Source organism: Medicago sativa, chromosome 4, assembly GCF_051527215.1.
Source record: "Medicago sativa cultivar Bolivia chromosome 4, Bolivia_mono, whole genome shotgun sequence".
NCBI classification, from domain to species: domain Eukaryota; kingdom Viridiplantae; phylum Streptophyta; class Magnoliopsida; order Fabales; family Fabaceae; genus Medicago; species Medicago sativa.
In genome coordinates this window covers 85,186,506-85,205,458 of record NC_140752.1, presented here as the reverse complement: position 1 = coordinate 85,205,458, position 18,953 = coordinate 85,186,506, and the positions used below count along the sequence as shown (strand labels likewise).

General features: G+C 33.2%; 2 protein-coding genes and 1 non-coding gene across 4 annotated transcripts; 2 read left to right on the top strand and 1 right to left on the bottom strand.

The window, feature by feature from the left end:
• The first annotated feature begins 2,213 nt into the window (after positions 1-2,213).
• Positions 2,214-6,612, top strand: LOC146933022 (myosin-binding protein (Protein of unknown function, DUF593)). Its single transcript, XM_085704747.1, has 4 exons — positions 2,214-3,706; positions 3,814-4,002; positions 4,254-5,642; positions 5,945-6,612. Exons 1-3 carry the CDS (start codon positions 2,344-2,346, stop codon positions 5,603-5,605), a joined length of 2,904 nt encoding a protein of 967 aa, XP_085560873.1. The 5' UTR covers positions 2,214-2,343; the 3' UTR covers positions 5,606-5,642; positions 5,945-6,612.
• A 3,904-nt stretch (positions 6,613-10,516) lies between these two features.
• LOC146933021 (Protein kinase superfamily protein) lies at positions 10,517-17,322 on the top strand. Of its 2 annotated transcripts, none has more exons than XM_085704745.1 (6): positions 10,517-10,773; positions 10,859-10,998; positions 11,114-11,324; positions 15,291-15,528; positions 16,421-16,571; positions 16,724-17,322. In XM_085704745.1, exons 1-6 carry the CDS (start codon positions 10,710-10,712, stop codon positions 17,126-17,128), a joined length of 1,209 nt encoding a protein of 402 aa, XP_085560871.1. In that variant the 5' UTR covers positions 10,517-10,709; the 3' UTR covers positions 17,129-17,322. The 2 variants fall into 2 exon arrangements, with proteins under 2 accessions (XP_085560871.1, XP_085560872.1); XM_085704746.1 differs by having other exon boundaries at positions 10,517-10,777.
• Positions 17,323-18,606: 1,284 nt separating this feature from the next.
• Positions 18,607-18,687, bottom strand: TRNAL-UAG (transfer RNA leucine (anticodon UAG)). The gene has a single exon. It is a non-coding gene; the product is annotated as a tRNA-Leu (tRNA).
• Positions 18,688-18,953: the final 266 nt, after the last annotated feature.

The following is an 18,953-nucleotide window of genomic DNA, read 5'->3' as shown; positions in this document are numbered from 1 at the left end:
TAATTTTGATACACCATCATGTATTTTTTACATTGACAATGTCAATCAACCACAACTCACCCTTTGTATCACTTTTAAGATATATATTATTAAAGTCAAACATTTATAATGATCCAACAACTAATTGAAAATGTAAAAATATATTTACATCGTTGGTGAATATAAATTAAATTATTTTTGTGGGTATATTGATTTGGTATAAGTAAAAAGAGAATTTAAAAATGATAAGTCACTTATAAGAATACAACCTTGTATAATACTATTAAAAAAAAGATTTGCAAGTCGTATACACCAAATACGACTTATCTGGTTGATAAGAAAATTGATGTCCAAGTTACATGTGACACATACGATTAGCATGTTTCATAAAAAAATAAAACAGAAAAATTTATGAAATCATATTTTTCGTGTATGAAATACTTTTCTTTCTAAATGTTAGTCATGCGTCTCATATGCAATAACTTGTAATTTTTGTTTTATTTTTTGTGTAGAAGCCTTATTTCTCATGTAAAGGGAGAAATACCGTATCATTTTATTTTCTAGCATAATTAACCATAATTTGTATAATTTTTTTTTGTAAGTTTTGGATGTTTGGATACTTTTTGTATTCAAATATTATCATCAACATGTTAAAAAGTGTGATCACATTTCTTTTTAATCTCCTTTAAGCTGGCATATATGTACTGAATTAATATGATAATGGCAGTCTAATTTAGGTTAATTATATATATTAAGCATTTGGTTTGTGTGTGGGGGAGGTATCTGCTCAATTATAACGACTCCAGTAGGGCCAAATGAGACACTGAAAAACTTATGTGTCTAGACTTGACTAAAGCAAAAGCAAATTTGGAGATCCAAAACAAGCACAATATTGATCACTATGCTAGCTATAGATTCCTTGCATAAAAGATATATGAAAATGTGGATATTATTTTAGGGAAAGTACATATGAATGTGAGTGAATAACGTATGGAAACAATTTTTGCTTTTTTCATGCCACAATTTTAGAAAACAAGGGTAGCCATTGATTGCATGCAATAAGGTCGGTAAGTGGCGGTGCAACCCTAACCCAAAAGCCAAATTCATCCTTGTTGGAGCCACATAACTAGGTGCTTTTGGATTACCTAACTAGTTAGTAATTTTTTTTTGCAATATAAGGTCCTAATATTGATTGAGAAAAAACACAATACTTTTATGTCACCATGATACAAATATGGCACATAGAAGGCTTGTCAATAAACTAAAATAATCAAAGTTGTAATAAATTAATAATTATGTATATTTTAGAATAAAGAATTTGATTTAATATATAATCTATTGGTTGGAAGGAGCCTGTATTATATAGTAGTATATTAATAACTTAATAATTTAAAAATACAAAGTTTATTTGGAAGCATACCTACATGAGAAACACTTGTGTGGATCAGGACCAAGAATTTTGGTTTGGTCAGAGACAAAGAGAGAAGAGAGAAGAGAGAGAAGAGAGAAGAGAGAAGAGAGAAGAGAGAGAAAATGGAGAAGAGAGAAGAGAAGAGAAAGAAGGCAAATTCTTGTGTGTGTGACCAAACCAAAATTTTTGGTCCTGATCCACACAAGATTTTCTCTGCCTACACAATGAACTCAAGCATCTGCAGCCGTAACAGGTCCCACCCCCTTACTTTGGGACTGGTCTACCACCTCATGTTTGTGGTTTGGTGGGCCCATTTCATTCCTGCTTCAATACAAAATTTGAAGTGGAGCTGGCAAAAGTAACATTTTTTGCCTCAGAAAATTCTAGACCTTGGAAAAAAACTCATTTCAAACAAACTACTTTCTTTCCAATACACTAATCCACATAGAGGAAATGTTGCACATTTTCTGTCAGACACTTTGGATAGAAGGTATGTTCAATTTCACATTCTTTGATACACATTTTAGATAGAAGACATGTTCGGTGTTCGATAAATGTTACATGTGATTATGTTTAATTAATTTGTTTTTTATTTTTTTCAATTTGGTGTGCAATGTCATGTCATAATTGTTTCATGTATCTTGTTTTAGGGAAGCTAGTGAACTATTTTTATTTTATGGCTCATTAATTTCAAAAAAAGCACTTCATTAATAATTATGGTTGGAGAAAAAATCTACATTCTTTAATTTGTTTTGACTCAAGAACATTACTTTTTCCCTCTAAGTCTAAATAAAACAACTTGCTCTCTCTCTACTTTTGATCTACTCTTTCTTTCTCTCACAAACAAACACACCAAAATACAGTTTTGACATCTTGTCTGAAAACTCTATAATCCTTTTTCTTTTTTCTTTTGTACATAGCAAAAAAACAGAGGAAACAGAGCATCATCAACCATGGCTGCCAACAAGTTTGCAACCATGTTACACAGAAACACCAACAAAATCACCCTTGTTCTAGTTTATGCAATCCTAGAATGGATTCTGATAATCCTTCTTCTTCTAAATTCTCTTTTTTCATATTTGATCATAAAGTTTGCTGATTATTTTGGCCTGAAAAGACCCTGCATGTGGTGTGCAAGAATTGATCATATCATAGAGTCTGAAAAAAATATGAATCCTTGTAGAGATCTTGTGTGTGAAGCTCATGCTGTTGAGATTTCCAAATTGGTTTTCTGTTCCAATCATCACAAACTAGCTGAATCAGATGATATGTGTGAGGATTGTTCATCTTCATTTTCATTCAAACCAAATTATGTCAAACTTTCTCAAAGTTTAGATGTTTTTCCATGGATGAAGGAAATAGATATGATTAATGGTGCTGATGGAAAGGGAATTGAGAAAGTTGAAGAGGGTTTGAGATGTTCTTGCTGTGGTGTTACTGTTAACTTTGATAACAGATTCTACCCTCCTTGCATTGTTATTGATCATTCTATGAACATTTTGGATTATGAACAGAACTCACAGAAGCAGAACATGATCAAAGAAGGTGTGTTTGTCTCAGAAGATGATCATCAGTCAGATCAAAGCAGATCATATTTTGAACTTGATCATCATGAAAATCAACAAAACATTGAAGAAAACAGTGGAATTCATATGTTGTTTGAGGTTGAACATGATTCAGGTACAAAAAAAGTGGAGGCAGAAGAGAATTGTGCTTGTTCTGTTTGTGATGGTGTCAAGGAAACTATGGTTGATGATCTTTACAAGCTTGAATTTGGTGTAAAGAAAGGGAATGAAACCTTGGAAGAGGAAACTTTGAGATTGAATGTTCCAAAGGCTCAGGATGATGATCAAGCTTGTGACAAGACTACTGTTGAAGTTGAGAAAACTGAGGAAATTCCACCTAAACATCTTGAATTTTTCATTCATGGTGATGATTGCAGTTTGATTCCTGTTGAATTGGTTGAATCCACTGCCACAGAAAATGGAAATCAAAATAGATGTGATAAGGTGGTGGAGGAAGGGTTTAAGGAGAGTGAAGATTTTATTCTGGATTTTGGTATGAGTACTGATGCAGAAGCCGAACCATTAATTGAGAATTGGCACATTTCTGGTGATATTGTGGCAGAATTTTCATGTCAAGAGAATAAAAATGTGTCCAAGGTCAATGAGGTTGAATCAGATCAATTGAATTTTCAAGATGTGAGGTTTTCTCAAATGGATGAAGAATTCCATAAGCATGATAATGTTGAAGTAAACATGGAAAGAATGATGAATGGATATTTTGATGGAGAACTAGGTTCATATGTTTCTCTAGGTTGTTATAATTTTGCTTCTTAACAATTCCACTCATTTTATATATTATTGTTTTTGTGATTTTTTATATGCAGTCATTGATCTAATATACTTTATTTATACTTGCAGCTTCTGATGATGCATCACAAACTCAAGGTGAGGAGGAATATGAAGCAGAAGTATCAATTGGAACTGAAATTCCTGATCATGAACAAATGGATGAGTATCAAGGCCAGGATATTCTTTCGGATACAAATCAACGAATGCAAGAAGATTCATCTACTAGCTCAGTCAGGTTTAATGCCCAACATGATAGTGGTAAGCCTCAATTTATTGTCTTCCTTTTACCTCAAATCCATGCATAGAACCATGATTTTAAATCGAGGTTGCAGTCGCAGACCTTTATAATGTTGGCAAATGTAGCCGATGCGACTACATTTGCAGTTGTGATGCCTCTAAAACATTTTTATTGGGGCTGTAATTTAGAACCATGTTTAGAACTTTCTAATTACATAAGCTGAATTTATTTTTTCATATTTTTAAAATAAAAATTTGCAATGTGTAATTAGGTCATGACAGAGATGATGAAGAGTTTGTAGAATTTAAAACCATGTCACTTGAATTAAGAATGCCAACAGCAAGTAACCATATGCCTTCATCTTTGGAGCTTAATGAGAATGAAGAGGAAAAAATTCCCGACACACCGACTTCTCCGGAGAGTCTTCATCAACTACATAAGAAACTACTTTTTCTCGAGAGGAAAGGGTCAGGAACAGAAGATTCATTGGATGGAAGTGTAATAGGCGACATAGAATGTGGTGACGTGACCTTCGAGGAGTTAAAATCCGCATTGAAATCTGAAAGGAAGGCTTTGAAAACACTATATGCAGAGCTAGAAGAAGAAAGAAATGCATCTGCTGTAGCAGCCAATCAAACAATGGCAATGATTAACAGGCTTCAAGAAGAGAAAGCAGCAATGCAGATGGAAGCTTTGCAGTATCAGAGAATGATGGATGAACAATCCGAGTACGATCAAGAGGCTATGCAGATTTTGAATGATCTTATATTGAAGAGGGAGAAAGAGAAGCATGAGCTAGAAAAAGAGCTTGAAGTATATAGAAAAAAGGTTCATGAGTATGAGGTAAGAGAAAAGATTTTGTCAAGAAGAGATAGTAGCATAAGAAGCAGAACTTCATCTCCTTCTTGTAGCAACGCTGAGGATAGTGATGGGTTGTCTATTGATTTCAATCAAGAATCAAAAGAAGAAAATGGTTTTCATAGCAACCAGAACACTCCTGTAGATGCTGTGTTATATTTGGAGGAATCATTGTCAAATTTTGAGGAAGAGAGGTTATCAATACTAGAACAGCTGAAAGTATTGGAAGAAAAGCTAATTATATTGAATTATGAAGATGAAGGACACTGCTTTGATGATACTGTATCGATAGAACATCTTCGTGAAGAGAACGGGAATGGATATCATGATCACGATCATGACGATCATGATGATTTCCAAGGTCATGTAAATGGATTTGCAAATGGTAATGGAAAGCATCATCAAGGAAGGAAAGTCTTGGCTACTAAAGCAAAGAGGCTTCTACCACTTTTTGATGCAATCAGTACCGAAGAAGATGTAGAGTTGAGTGGAGATGAACATGAATTAGACTTTTCTCAGTTGCAAAATGTTTCAGCTGAAAAGACCAATTTGGATAACAAAAAGGTTGGTTTAGAAGAGGAGGTGGATCATGTTTATGAGAGACTACAAGTTTTGGAGGCAGATAGAGAGTTTCTGAAGCATTGTATCAGCTCATTGAGAAAAGGGGATAAAGGGTTAGATCTTCTTCAAGAAATTTTACAACATCTACGTGATTTGAGGAATGTGGAACTCAGAGTCAGGAACATAGGAGATCTTGCGGTGTAAAATGTCTACATGTTCAACTCTACCAAAGATATGACAGGTAAAAAAATGCCAACTTTTTTATATGTACTAGAAATTATTTTGAGCATGTTTTAGTCGACTTATTTTACATTATCTACCGATGTAAATTGTAAACACTTGTGAAACTGCTTATAGAAACGATTTATGACGTGTTCATAAACTGTTTTGAGCCTATCCATTTTTCGAAGAAAAAAAAATTATCCGAGGGCTTATATGACAAGTGTTTATGCCATAAGCGCTTAGTTAGGTTATTTATCCTAACAGGCTTTTATCTTATTTGTCAATTGAGATATGAATTCATTGAGGTGTTCCTAAATGCAGATTGTAGTTGATCCACATGCTGCAAACCAAGCACACATGAGAAGTTTGCACCAATGCAGTGCTATACATATATACACAAGACAACAATGCATGCATCATTCCAATTTTAAGAAAAAAAAAAGACAATGGGAGATCCCTAATGGAGAAGGGAGAATCCTTGTAGCATGATCTGTTTGATACAATGTGGTGGACAACAAAAATTAAGTCTGCCTTTTGATATTTTTTGTTTCATTTTCTTTGTCCAAGTGGGCCCAAATTTTTGTGGGTTGTGTTCATCATGATTACCTTTATGAAAAAGGAGGATGATGAGCATATGTGTGTGTAGGGTAGTGAGTTGAAGAAGCCATGCTGTCACTTGTATTTTATGAGGAAATTAAGACCTGGCTTGCAAAGCTGGAGAGAACCATAAAAAATGATTCCAGTGCCAGGTGCATAGAATTTTGTTTATTAGAGAGACAGAATTAGGGCCACTAGTTTGGTCTTGTTTTTTACATTATTTTTTTGAGGTAAGAGTGAAGTTTGAGGTAAGTAGCCTCTTTCTCATCTTTTGTATTATTGCATCCTATGAGGTTTTTTCTTTCTTGTTCTAAAGACAAAAAACTGAGTCACTTGTATACTACATGTATGTATTCATTTGTAATTATTATAAAAAAGTGAGTGTTTGTTTATATACTGCTTGGAATTTACTCTTACTAGTATTTTTTAAGGTTTGTTTGTGATGTGACTTAGATGGATGTTTCACAAGAATTAAAAATAGCATGAGGTTGAGAATTGAGAACCAAACGCAGCTTTCAAAATTGATTGTGTTTTAAGCTAGATACAACTGTGTTTGATTGAAAACAATGCAAGTAACTAAAAATATTAATATAGTGAGGTGAAAACAATTGAAGGACGGCACAGAGATATTACTAAAGGGACATAAAGCCTATTAATAAAGCCTAGTATACAAACACATTTTGAAGAGACATTTTCCTTTCTTGTGGTGATCAAGGATTCCAAGAGGTAATAATATTCCTGACTTTCCTCAAAAAAAAAAAAAAAAAAAATTCCTGACTTAGGTATAATTAAAATACCTAATATACTTTTATATAATTAAGCTTAAGCAGACTTTAATTTTAATAAAGCCCACAGAAACAGAATCCAGTTGAAAATGTGAGATTGTGATGCATGTTGTCATCATCCTTACATACATGTAATATGACACTAATCTGTGTAATCAAGATTAAACGTGTCGAGAGGAACAAATAGGTCACCATCTATCTACTATCAACTATAATTTCTAAGAGACAAACAAGATAATTTTCTTCTATACATCGATGTCAATGTTGAAACTTATATAACCTTTAAATTTTAGTAATGCTATTAATGCACCGAAATTGTGGTGTATTTATTTCTATTTCTACGATAACAACTGAAAATGACAATATATATTTCCCTATGAAAAGCCAATTAAAGATGACAAGTTATGCATAGGCACATGTTCAAAGTGCCCTTGATTTTAGGTTAAGTTAACTTTCAAGTTTCAATAATATTTTTTGTCTTGAGACTTCAATTCTCATGGAAATCCTTTGATAATATTTGAGAGTTTAGCTATAAAGTAACTGAAATTTGATTAAAGATTATCTAAGTTAGAGACTAAATCGATTCGAATTTAAATAATAAAAAAAATCAACAACTAGTAATTGAGCCCAATCTGTTGGTTATTTTTTACAATAGTTCCAAATAAGTAGCAATGGGGGTCCATTTTGCAATGAAGGTGTATTTAACGTTTTAATCTGAGTCTATCAACATAGGGACTATGACCATTTCACTGCCACATCTCCCATGACATGAGAAATGAGAACCACGCACATCTTTTTCTTTTGTATATATTTTGCTTCATTCCCCCCCCGCTCTCTATATATATATATATATATATATATATATATATATATATATATATATATATCAAAGCCTATTTCATCCCATCCGAAATTATGGTTAATTGATACTACCTCCGTCCCGGTATAATTGACCTACTTTGGTTTTTCACACAGATTAAGAAAAGTGTATAAATAAAGGGGAAAGTGGAATATATTGTATTGGGAATGATAAAAGTAGTATTATTTAGTGTTATATTGTATTGGGAATGATGAAAGTTGTATTGAAAATTGAAATGAGTCAGTTATTTTGGGACACTTTTTTTTAGAAAATGGGTCAGTTATTCCGGGACGGAGGGAGTACTATATATGATGAGGAATGAGGAATTCCTTTCAGGAAAAAATGATGATGAATTAACACAAAAACGTGGTAACAAGATAATATGCAGCAGAAATAAAATTCTCTCAACTTCCAAGAATCTTTTAAGAGCCTCGAAATCCTATTAAGGGAAGGGTAAAAACTACGAGTCATCCAGACTAAAGACATAGCTCTACTATAATCAAATAAGAGTAGATGAGAAAAAGAGTTACCCGCACGGGTCAGTTGATTGGAGAATTCGTCAGCCAATCCAAAATAAGCACAAGACATATGCACTAGTTTAGGATTCAAAACCTTACGAACACGAGGGGTCCAAAGGACGTCCATTCTGGTGCTTACGAATCTTAGAGTTAACCATTTGGTCATGTGTTTTATTATGTTAAAACTTCATCCACCAATCGAATCATATATGTGGAGTTATGTGGATCTCAATTAAACTTGTAGCATTTCTCGAAGGCATGTATCTCTGCAGCTTGCTCAACTCTAAATCTACTGGAAGGTTATGCAATCCTTACAAAAATAGTGGTGATTTTGGTTAAGCAGTTGTCCAAAAGTTGTACGAGGAGTAAAATTCCTTCCACCAACTCAAAAACCCTCTGACTCTCTGTGCTTATTTCTAAAGGGAATATTGTCGAAAATTGACAACAATTAAGCATTTTTCTTCTAAAGTCGGATGAGTGGCAAAGATGAAGCCTTTGGGCTAGCCACTAAATCCTCTAGATCCAGAGAAAAATGACAAGGAATGGCTTGGCAATGACCTCACTAGCCAACATAATTTGCCGACATGAGATATAACAGCAAAACTATCGGTTTGAAGACTCTTGGAAGTTAAGAAATCAACGAAATCAAGTAGGACCAACCTCGTGTTTGATGAAGGGTTGAAATTTGCATCTTGTTATTGGCAAAATTTCAGTCTCTCGAAACGGACAGAGAGTCAACAGAAAGTCAAACATTTTGAATAAAACACGGAAGGATTCAATGAGAATTGAGAAACCGATCGAAAAGATGACTTGCAAGCCACACTTGTATAGCACGACATACTTCAAGGTGTTTCTTGTTATTGTGGATAGTGGAGAAAGCGGACCTTACAACCACACATTGAAAAAAGACTTAAAGCCGTTTGAATACCATCCGAAAAAGAGAAAATTGTAGTTTGAGGTATGAAAACGAAAAACAAATGGTTATGTACTTTAATTCTAAAGCCAACTTTTAACCAGACTCAAACTTTGCAGAACTTTAAGCATATCTTCAACCATCTTAAAAAATCCTTTAAAATTTATTGTCATTTCAATTCAAAGTACTTTACCTTTCGACCATTTTATTTTCACAAGCAATGCCTTGAAATTCATTTACTCTCTTCGTAATTTATTTTTCAAGTCATTTTAATTTCAACGCTTTACTTTTCTTGTCATTTATCTTTCAGTCTTTTAAATTAAAGTCTTTCATTTTTAAATTCTTTTAACTCAACAATCATTTTCATTTGAAGTCTTTTAATTTTTCAACAACTCGACCATAAAACCTAAGTCAAATTTGGAGATATTTTCTAAAAAACACTAAGCTCATAAGTCTACCTATTAACTTGTTCGTACTCCCGCAATCACAATGGTTAAGTATTGAATTCTGTTGCGGATTTGATTGACTTTCATTAGAATAAAAATACTCATCAACACCTAAAGTAGTCTTATTTAACATTCCAATGCATCTGGATTTGACAAATACTTATTGGCCGAAACTATAACGTGTCTACATATCATCTTTGTACACACAATTTCATACATCAATCTACAACAATAGATGAATTAGGATTCCCTTCGGTTGAAGAAATGCTTACTTAGTCACAAACACAAAAAAAAAAAAAATAGACACACTGTCATAAATAGAAAAAATTAAAAGAAAAAATAATTGTATGGTATGACTAAATTCTTTCTCAATTATTTTTCTTCACTTATGTCAATGTGTCCAAACTTTTTTCTATGTGTGCTTGTACTCAAGAAAAACTTGCTCATGTGGTTGGATATCAACAGCATTTTTCCTACATTTAGTGCAATGATAGCAGCTTAAGTGGAGGGTGATATTAATTACATCTTTTCACTCAAAGAGTACTATTTTGTACAATTTACCTTTGACATTTTCGTGTATTAATTTTTCCTAGAATTCTTCCTGTAATTATTTTGTAGTTTAGATATTTTTCAATGAGAAAATTATGATTAAAAGCAGTATAGTATTTAGATACGTAAGTCATCATCGCCAAGTCAAGCAAGGGTCACTAGGTCAATAGAAAGAAACACGCTTCTGTTGTTGTTTTTTAGCAGAGAATTATGCTCTGTCCCAAACAACATACAACCTCATTATTCATCTTTTTCTTCTCAAACTCTCATTTCCTCTGCCACATAAAATAAACCAAATCTCAGTTAACATAAAAAAAAAAAAAAAAAAACTTTCCTTCAACCTATACTACAATCCTTCAATTTCTGTTTCATGGGTTGGTGTTGGATTTCAGAATCATAGATAAAGACACCACTGCCATATGGACAAATCTTATAGCTTTTTTCACAGTATTCTCAAACACTTCAAATGCGGTTACAACCCAGGTAGGTAATACACAACACTCAATTTTTTCTTTTTTAATTTTTTTTAATTTGAATTTTATTTTCTGATGATTGTTGTTTGAATCAGAGGGAAACAATGAAGCTGAGTTACAAAGAATGGCTTCACGGGAGCAGAAGATATTTTCATATGAAACCCTGCTTTCTGCCACCAAGAATTTCAATGCTACTCATAAGTTAGGTGAGGGTGGTTTTGGACCTGTCTACAAGGTAAATCAAATTAATCATCAATTTTCTTCTAGTATTTTATTTTTCAGATTTTATACTATTTGCAGAAAATTCCTCATAAATTATTTTTTGGGTTTGCATCTTTTTGTTATTACAGGGGAAACTGAGTGATGGGAGAGAAGTTGCAGTGAAGAAGTTATCACAGACATCAAATCAAGGGAAGAAGGAGTTTATGAATGAGGCAAAATTGTTGGCTCGTGTACAGCATAAGAATGTGGTGAATTTGTTGGGTTATTGTGCTCATGGCACAGAGAAGATACTTGTTTATGAATATGTGCCTCATGAAAGCCTAGACAAGTTTCTATTCAGTAAGTGCTTTAAGTTTTATACCCTTTTTAACATGAGAAATATATATCCTGCTTCACAAAATCATGTACAATTAGAAGCTATCCACATTTTTTAACAAGTTTCGTCTGATTAGAGTATTGTTTTAAGCAGATAATTATGATAATTATTTCTAAGATGTTAAATAGTTTTCAATTATAACAGTGTGAAGGTGCCTTGTTTCCCTACAGCAGCAAATCCTAGTCCAGTGGTCCTTACATCCCAGATCATCATAGACTCATAGTATATTAATAACCATCATTTAGTAGTGCATTCCTGCACTATATCAACATAGATACACATCCTAAAATCCTCTAATGTATGTTTAGTTATTATTTTTCCGTCGATGAAGTCAGGGAGTCCCTGCAGTAATGCAATGCATTTCCGGTCATCCGATCAAGATAAGCCCGTTACTTTTAGAATTATAAAACAAAAATTAAATAATTTTTTTCTTCAATCATTGGGTCTAGATTAGACGGTCACTCACCGCATGATTGCGGGAAAAGTTTCGAAACCAAGTATTACCAAGGTAATCTTTTAGGATTTTCAACATGTTTACTTTTCTACATATTCCTCTCTTCTACTAAAACACTATTTTATTAAAGAAAATGCTAACCGATGCCGAAGGCTCCGGTTAATAAAGATAGAAAAGAAAATTTTAAGTTGAAAACACCACATTTTAGATTTTTGATAAATTCATTGCCATGAAGCATTGATTAGCACGACCCTTCTATTAAGAAAAGTGTGGATTTTTCACTTTTAACTTTATAATGATCTTAATTTCTCCCAACATGGTGAACTTTCATGCTATAGCCAACCATCTTTACTTTTCTTCAAAAAATTTAAATACAAAATACTATGTTTTATGGCAGGACTAGTATCTATGAAAGGGACTACACTTTTGACCTTGACTTTAATATAAAAAAAAGGATTCATTTACTGGATCAAATAAGTATGCATTGCCTAAACAACATATATACAGCTCACAATCAAACACCTGATCTCATCCAACATACCAAAGCCGCCGTGTGACGTCTTCTGCCACAAGAAGCATCCCTATAATTTTCTCTTTTCCTTCTCAATTTAGCATTATTAATTATTAATAAATAAAAGTCATAGAAATTTCAATTTGGGCCATGCTTCCACTTCCTAAGAAGGATAATGGAAACTTCCCACACCAAAGGTAAAATGTGACATCAAAATAAATTGGGTATACGGCCATGTGGTGACATTTAACCTGTGTTTGGATTAGAAGAGAAGTTGTGAAGAGAGAAAGAGGTGAGAGAGAGTATGAGAAGAGAGAATTATGGGAGAAATAAAGTAGATTTGGTGTATTGTTTGGTAGAAGAGAAGTTGAAGAGAGATAGAAGAGAGAGAAGTGTAGATTACTTTCAAAAGTACCAAAATACCCCTCAATTAAAAAAACCTTTAAAATAAATTTTATCAAATCTAATTGATATTGTTAGATCATTTAAACTAATTTTATCAATTTAAGGTAATTAACTAAACTATTATATTTAATTAAATTTAACTTCTTTCTGAGATATCTTTCAAAATTTTGTTATAAGATATAAGTAAATTATTGATTGATTAAATTGTTAACATATTTGTTATATATTAGTAAACTATTATTAGATGAAAATGAAAATTCCAAAAAAAGAATAGATCAAATGTAGGTATGCAGTTCGCAAGCAGTACTAGTACATGCGTAGAAAAAACAAATCCGTCAAAACAAAAAAGAAAACATTATGCACAGCAACAACAAGTAGTACTAGTATGTTGAAGAGGGTATTAAAGGAAAATCATAAATAAAGCTATCTCCATCCTTGTTTCTTCGCATAGTTGGCGAGAAACAAATTCTTGTGGGGTCCACGCGAATTTTAATCTCTCTTCCCTCTTTCTCTCCTCACCAAACAGGGTGACTTTGACATTTCTCTATCTTCTCTCTTCCCTCAATCTCTCGTCCTTGTTTCTCTCGTACCAAACAGAGGCTTAGGGTGGGTAGGAGGAATACTTTCCCACCATGAAAAAGTGTCACTTTAAGCCATTGATATAGTATTATTATAAGTGAATGGTCCATATTCAGTCAAACCCATAGCTGGCAACCTGTTGAAAACTTTTTGTAAATAAACCCATTACAAAAATTCTGACCCCACAAATAATACTTTTTTATTATAATTATTTTGGGCTGTATGTGTTTGAATACGGGCTTCCAGTCTTTTTTATGTAGTCACTACTTGGCTTCCAAATATAAAATTAATTAGGGGTGAGCGTCGGACGGGTTCGGGCGGGTTCGGGCTCGAAAACCCAATACGCACAAAACCGAAACACTATAATATTAGACCCATTTCCGCCCAATAAATGCTTCGGATAACACGGGTTACGGGTTGTGCGGGTTGCGGGTTATTCGGTTGGGTTGCAACGGGTTGACACAAATAATGGATCCTTACAACTCTGCAACACACCAAGGTAGAAGAAGACAGAAAAAATGCGACGGAGGGAGAGAGATAGAGAGACTAGTTGCTGACTGTGAAAATCAAGAAGAAATCAGTGAAAATGTACTCGCATGACACAAGAGAGATGGAATAGATAATACTGAAGGGAAAATGTTCGACCAAAAAATGAAGAAGGAACAATGTTAAAACTTCAAATGATAGCAAATGGAGCCACTGTATTTTTTAAACCCTTCTCCATTTTTATTACAACTCATTGTTGATGTTGTTTTTATTTAATGTTTGATTTTCTTCTACTGGAAATGAAAGTAATAAAATAATGTTATTAATTCCTTAAAAAAATAGTGTTATTAATGACAAATAGTGAAATCACCGTAAAGTCACTTTGCATGAGACACATAGATACATAGGTGCAGAGCCACTTTGCAGTCTGCATGTGCCTTGAGCCTTGTGTGTGAGTTGAAGTTTTTTTATTAATAAAATAACTTCTCAATCCAAAAGAAAGATAAGACTGAACATGACATAAAATAAAATTTCTTAAGCCTCGGACGGTTCGGTTTTGAACATATTGAAATCCCAGGAACCGCTATCGTCCATGGCTAACCGTTTGTGCTCGTTCTTTCTCACCCGGAGGACCCGAAATCCGTGAAAACCCGCCCGTTGCATCAAGATTAGTTACGGTTAGTACGGTTTTCGGTCGGTTCCGGTATTGTTGCTCACTCCTAAAATTAATCACCGCTTTCTTTTCTTTTTGAACTGCAATTTTTTTAATCACCATCATCATAAGAAATGAAAAATGGGGATAAAGGAATACAATACATCACAGGGACTGTCAAAAACCAGAGAATGAACACAACAACAACAAAACAGAACCCCCAATATGCCAGAACCGGAACCGGAAAGCCAAAAGCAAAAAATTAATCACAACTTAATATCAATGGAATCAAAACATATCGCATCCTATTAAGCAGAGATTTTCAAGAAATCAAGAGTTTATAAAGGTGTGAAGAACATAAGATAAATGGGGAGGAGATGTTTGAACTTTGAACCTAGGAAATAAAATTACAACACATTTTGATACTGGATTGTGCAAGATGAAACCAAGATCTACAATTTATGATGATTTTGTGAGGTTTTATTTGTGGAAGAACAGTGGCTGATTCTATGTTACAGAAACGCAAGAAATGAAGGGAGCTGTGGGGTGCATAACAGAAGCATAAGACAAATGGGAGGTGTATAACCAAGACATTAAAATAAACTAATTGATTTTATTATTTTTTTAAGTCTGACTTGCATGACTGCCACCTGTCTAGCAAATGGAGACTTTCCCATGATGGGAAAGAATTCCTCCTACCCATCCTAAATGCCACCCATGTAGGATAGTAGAAAATCAATATTTTTTTTATGGAAAAATCAAAATTATTCTGTAAGTTAGATTAAACCATTAATCAAATGCTCACACCCATACATAACATTAGATTATTTTGATGGAAGCAGAAGAAGCTGAGAAGAGAGAACAGCTTGATTGGAAACGTAGGTTTGGAATAATCACAGGCGTGGCAAAGGGGTTACTTTATCTACACGAAGACTCACACAATTGTATAATTCATCGGGACATCAAGGCCAGTAATATATTGCTTGATGACAAATGGACAGCTAAGATTGCAGATTTTGGAATGGCACGCCTCTTCCCTGAAGATCAAAGCCAAGTCAAAACACGTGTGGCTGGAACCAAGTAAGTTTATGTTTATGCATTCATTTCATTTTTTTATAATTCCTCCTATAAAAGAAATTAAATTAAATTATGAGCTATTTTTTTCCAAAACTTAACAAAAAAAAGATAGACGTATGGTAACAGATGCTATCCTTTTCTCGAGTCTTTAATTTCAACACTTAACCAACTTTTTTTTCTTAAAAAAGCACTTACCAACTCTTCTCCATTTTTTCCCAAATTTTAAAATTCTCTCATTTTACATTTCAAAGGTCTATATCTAACGCAATATTTTTCATGTTTTTTCAACATCCTAATCCGTGAAATGTTAGGTTTAGTCTAATACAATATAGGTGTGATAGTTTACTTTGGTTTAGTCTTTATACATTATTGGTTTAGTCTTTATACAATAGGTCAATTTACAAACAATATATTAAAAGTGTAAAGGTTGCGGTTGCAGTAATATTTGATGGATATATTATGAATCAAATAGGATATGTACTATAAATCCCTGATATGTGGTATGTGTGTGCGTGTGATATGGATACGCGGATACGTGGATTTTTTTATTTAAACTTTGGTAAGAAATATCATTTTATTCCTAATTATTAAATAGAGATATCTTGTCTACAAGTATATTTTAAGAACGACCCTTAAAAAAAAGTTTAAGAACAATTGGTAAAAAAAATCAGCAGGTTGAGCTAGGAATTCAAAATGCTTGAAAATTTGATCCATGATCAAACCAAGTGTAAGTACCTTTTTTTGATCTTTCATGTTTGAGATTTATTTTAATTTTGGCGAGTCTTCTGAATCCAGCCATCTAAACTTTTTTTTAATAAACAAAATCTGAGTATATGTATTTAGTAGAGACCTGATTTTTACTTTATTTTATTAAAAATATTTTAGAATTATGCAGCGGATATATGGCTCCGGAATATATGATGCATGGAAGACTATCTGTCAAAGCTGATGTGTTTAGCTATGGGGTTTTGGTATTGGAGTTGATCACTGGCCAAAGAAACTCATCCTTTAATTTAGACGTGGAGGAGCATAACCTTCTTGATTGGGTATGAAACATTCCTTATTAAGAATGAATGGTGTCAATTTTGTCACATTACTGGTTATTTAAGGATTGTGTTATTTGAACAGAATGCTGAAATGTGTATCTATTTTAACTTTTAAAGTTTGATGTTCAAATATCATTTCGCGTTATTTATAGGCATACAAGATGTACAAGAAAGGAAGGAGCTTAGAAATTGTAGATTCTGCATTAGCATCTACGGTGTTAACAGAACAAGTAGATATGTGCATTCAGCTAGCTTTGTTATGCATTCAAGGAGATCCACAGCTACGTCCAACAATGAGGCGCGTAGTGGTGAAGCTTTCAAGGAAATCACCACAAAGCCACATGGAACAACCAATAAGACCAGGAATACCAGGTAGCAGATATAGAAGACCTCCTAGGCGTTCTGCTTTGTCTTCCACAGTTGGCACTTCTGGTGCCTCTTATTCTCAATCTTCTGATTCAAGCAACAACTTTGCCACTTCTACTACAACTGTCACTGGTAGAAGTTCAGCTACTGCTGAATTAGATCCAAGAGGGAAACGTCCAATGCTGGATTAGGCTCAATCATTTTGTTTTGTTTTGCCATGTGATAGGGACTTATTTTTTTGCAATGTAAGTATGTGATTTGAACAGGTTAGGATGTACATATTTAGATGGTAAGGCTAGGATGATGTGAATTCTTATTCTTTTAATATTTTTGTTAAAGATAAATTGAGTTGAAATTCATCTAATGTCATCCAATTTTGGGACTACTTATTATATTTATATAGTTTATTAGGGATTATATTGTTGAGAGGTTGATAGTAAATTGATGGTTTATTCATAAATGAATTTCACCCCAAATTCTGTTTGCTTTAATTATAAGCAAGATAATGTAAATTATATTGTCTGTCAAATGGAAGTTGTATATTACAAACATTCTGAATCAAAGTGCATCAATCTAGACTACAAGAAATACAACCACTACAATTCATGTAAGCAGAAACTGGTATAGGAAAATTGGAAAGCGTGAGATTCTTTACTTTTATAATAGTATTGCATTTGATCATTCATGATTAAAGACTTCTCAATAGCACAGAAAAACGAAAAAAAATAAAATAACATAGCATGTGACCTCGAACATGAAAACATTCTTGGCTTGTTTCAACAAATATTCGTTTATTCAATAACAAACAAACGACAAAGTGAAAAAAGAAGAAACATAAAATATACACATTCAAAGAACTTTGTATGTACTGTTTAACCGAAACAATCATTCCTGGAATTCCTCCATGCAAATGTTCAAACAATACCAATTGCTGCCTGATTAAACGTTGTACATGTGTCGCATCTTAGCTCCACCAAGCATACAACAAATGTTTGAGGGTGTTATGGTCGGGAATAGATAGATAGAAACTATAATATGGGGAACAAACAGGTCCATGAAGACAAAGGAAAGGTTCATTTTTTGAATAGGAAGAAGAAACATTACTCTGTGAACACAAGAGAAAAGGCTTGTTCATGTTATAGTGTGGTCTCTCCTAAGGTGAAACCACGTTGGAGATGGAAAGAAAAATTGGTTGAATATTTTTGTAGTTGTTGTTTGTTATGTGTGTGTTGTCCACTAGCCACCGTTTGTTGCTGCCTAACGCTACCATGCAGAGTTTTTCAGAAAACATTGCGGTGGGCTTGTTGTTGTTTTGGATCAAAAAATAGGATTTTTGCAGATTATTCTTCCTTTTCTGACATTGATGAAGATCTTGCGTTTGGTAAAGTTAAGCCTAGATAATTAGTTCCCCAAAAAGAAGAAAAAAACTAGATAGTTGTTGTGTTACAGTGTATCATTGTATCATATCATATATGATTAATTTTGATGTGTTACTTTTTAGGGGAATTTTGATGTTGTTATAGCTCGATAGTAAATTATTAATGTCCAAAGAATATATGAAATATGAAATGAGTCCATATCTATGTTTGATGATTTTTTTTTGAGAGAATGTTTGATGATTTATAAAAAAATATTGTTGCAAATGTGTAAATAAATCAAAAAAAAAAATTGTCAAGAATGGGATTCAAACCCATGCCCTTTCAAACCAGTACCTAAAACTGGGGCCTTAGACCAACTCGGCCATCTTGACTTATTTGTTAATTAAATCTACTAATTAAATTAATTAAATCTACGTAATGGAGTTTGAATAAATTTCTGAATCAACTCTTCCTAAAAACAATAAAAACTAATTTGAGTGGTGTGTGTGAATTTTAACCAAAACACTGAATCAACTTTTCCTAAAAAAAAAAAAAAACTAAATCAACTTGGTTACAAATGTTGTGATTGAAATTATTTTTAATCTAATTTTTTTTGTTCTATGCTTTTTTCCCCCTCTGTTTGCTACCTCAAGATGCA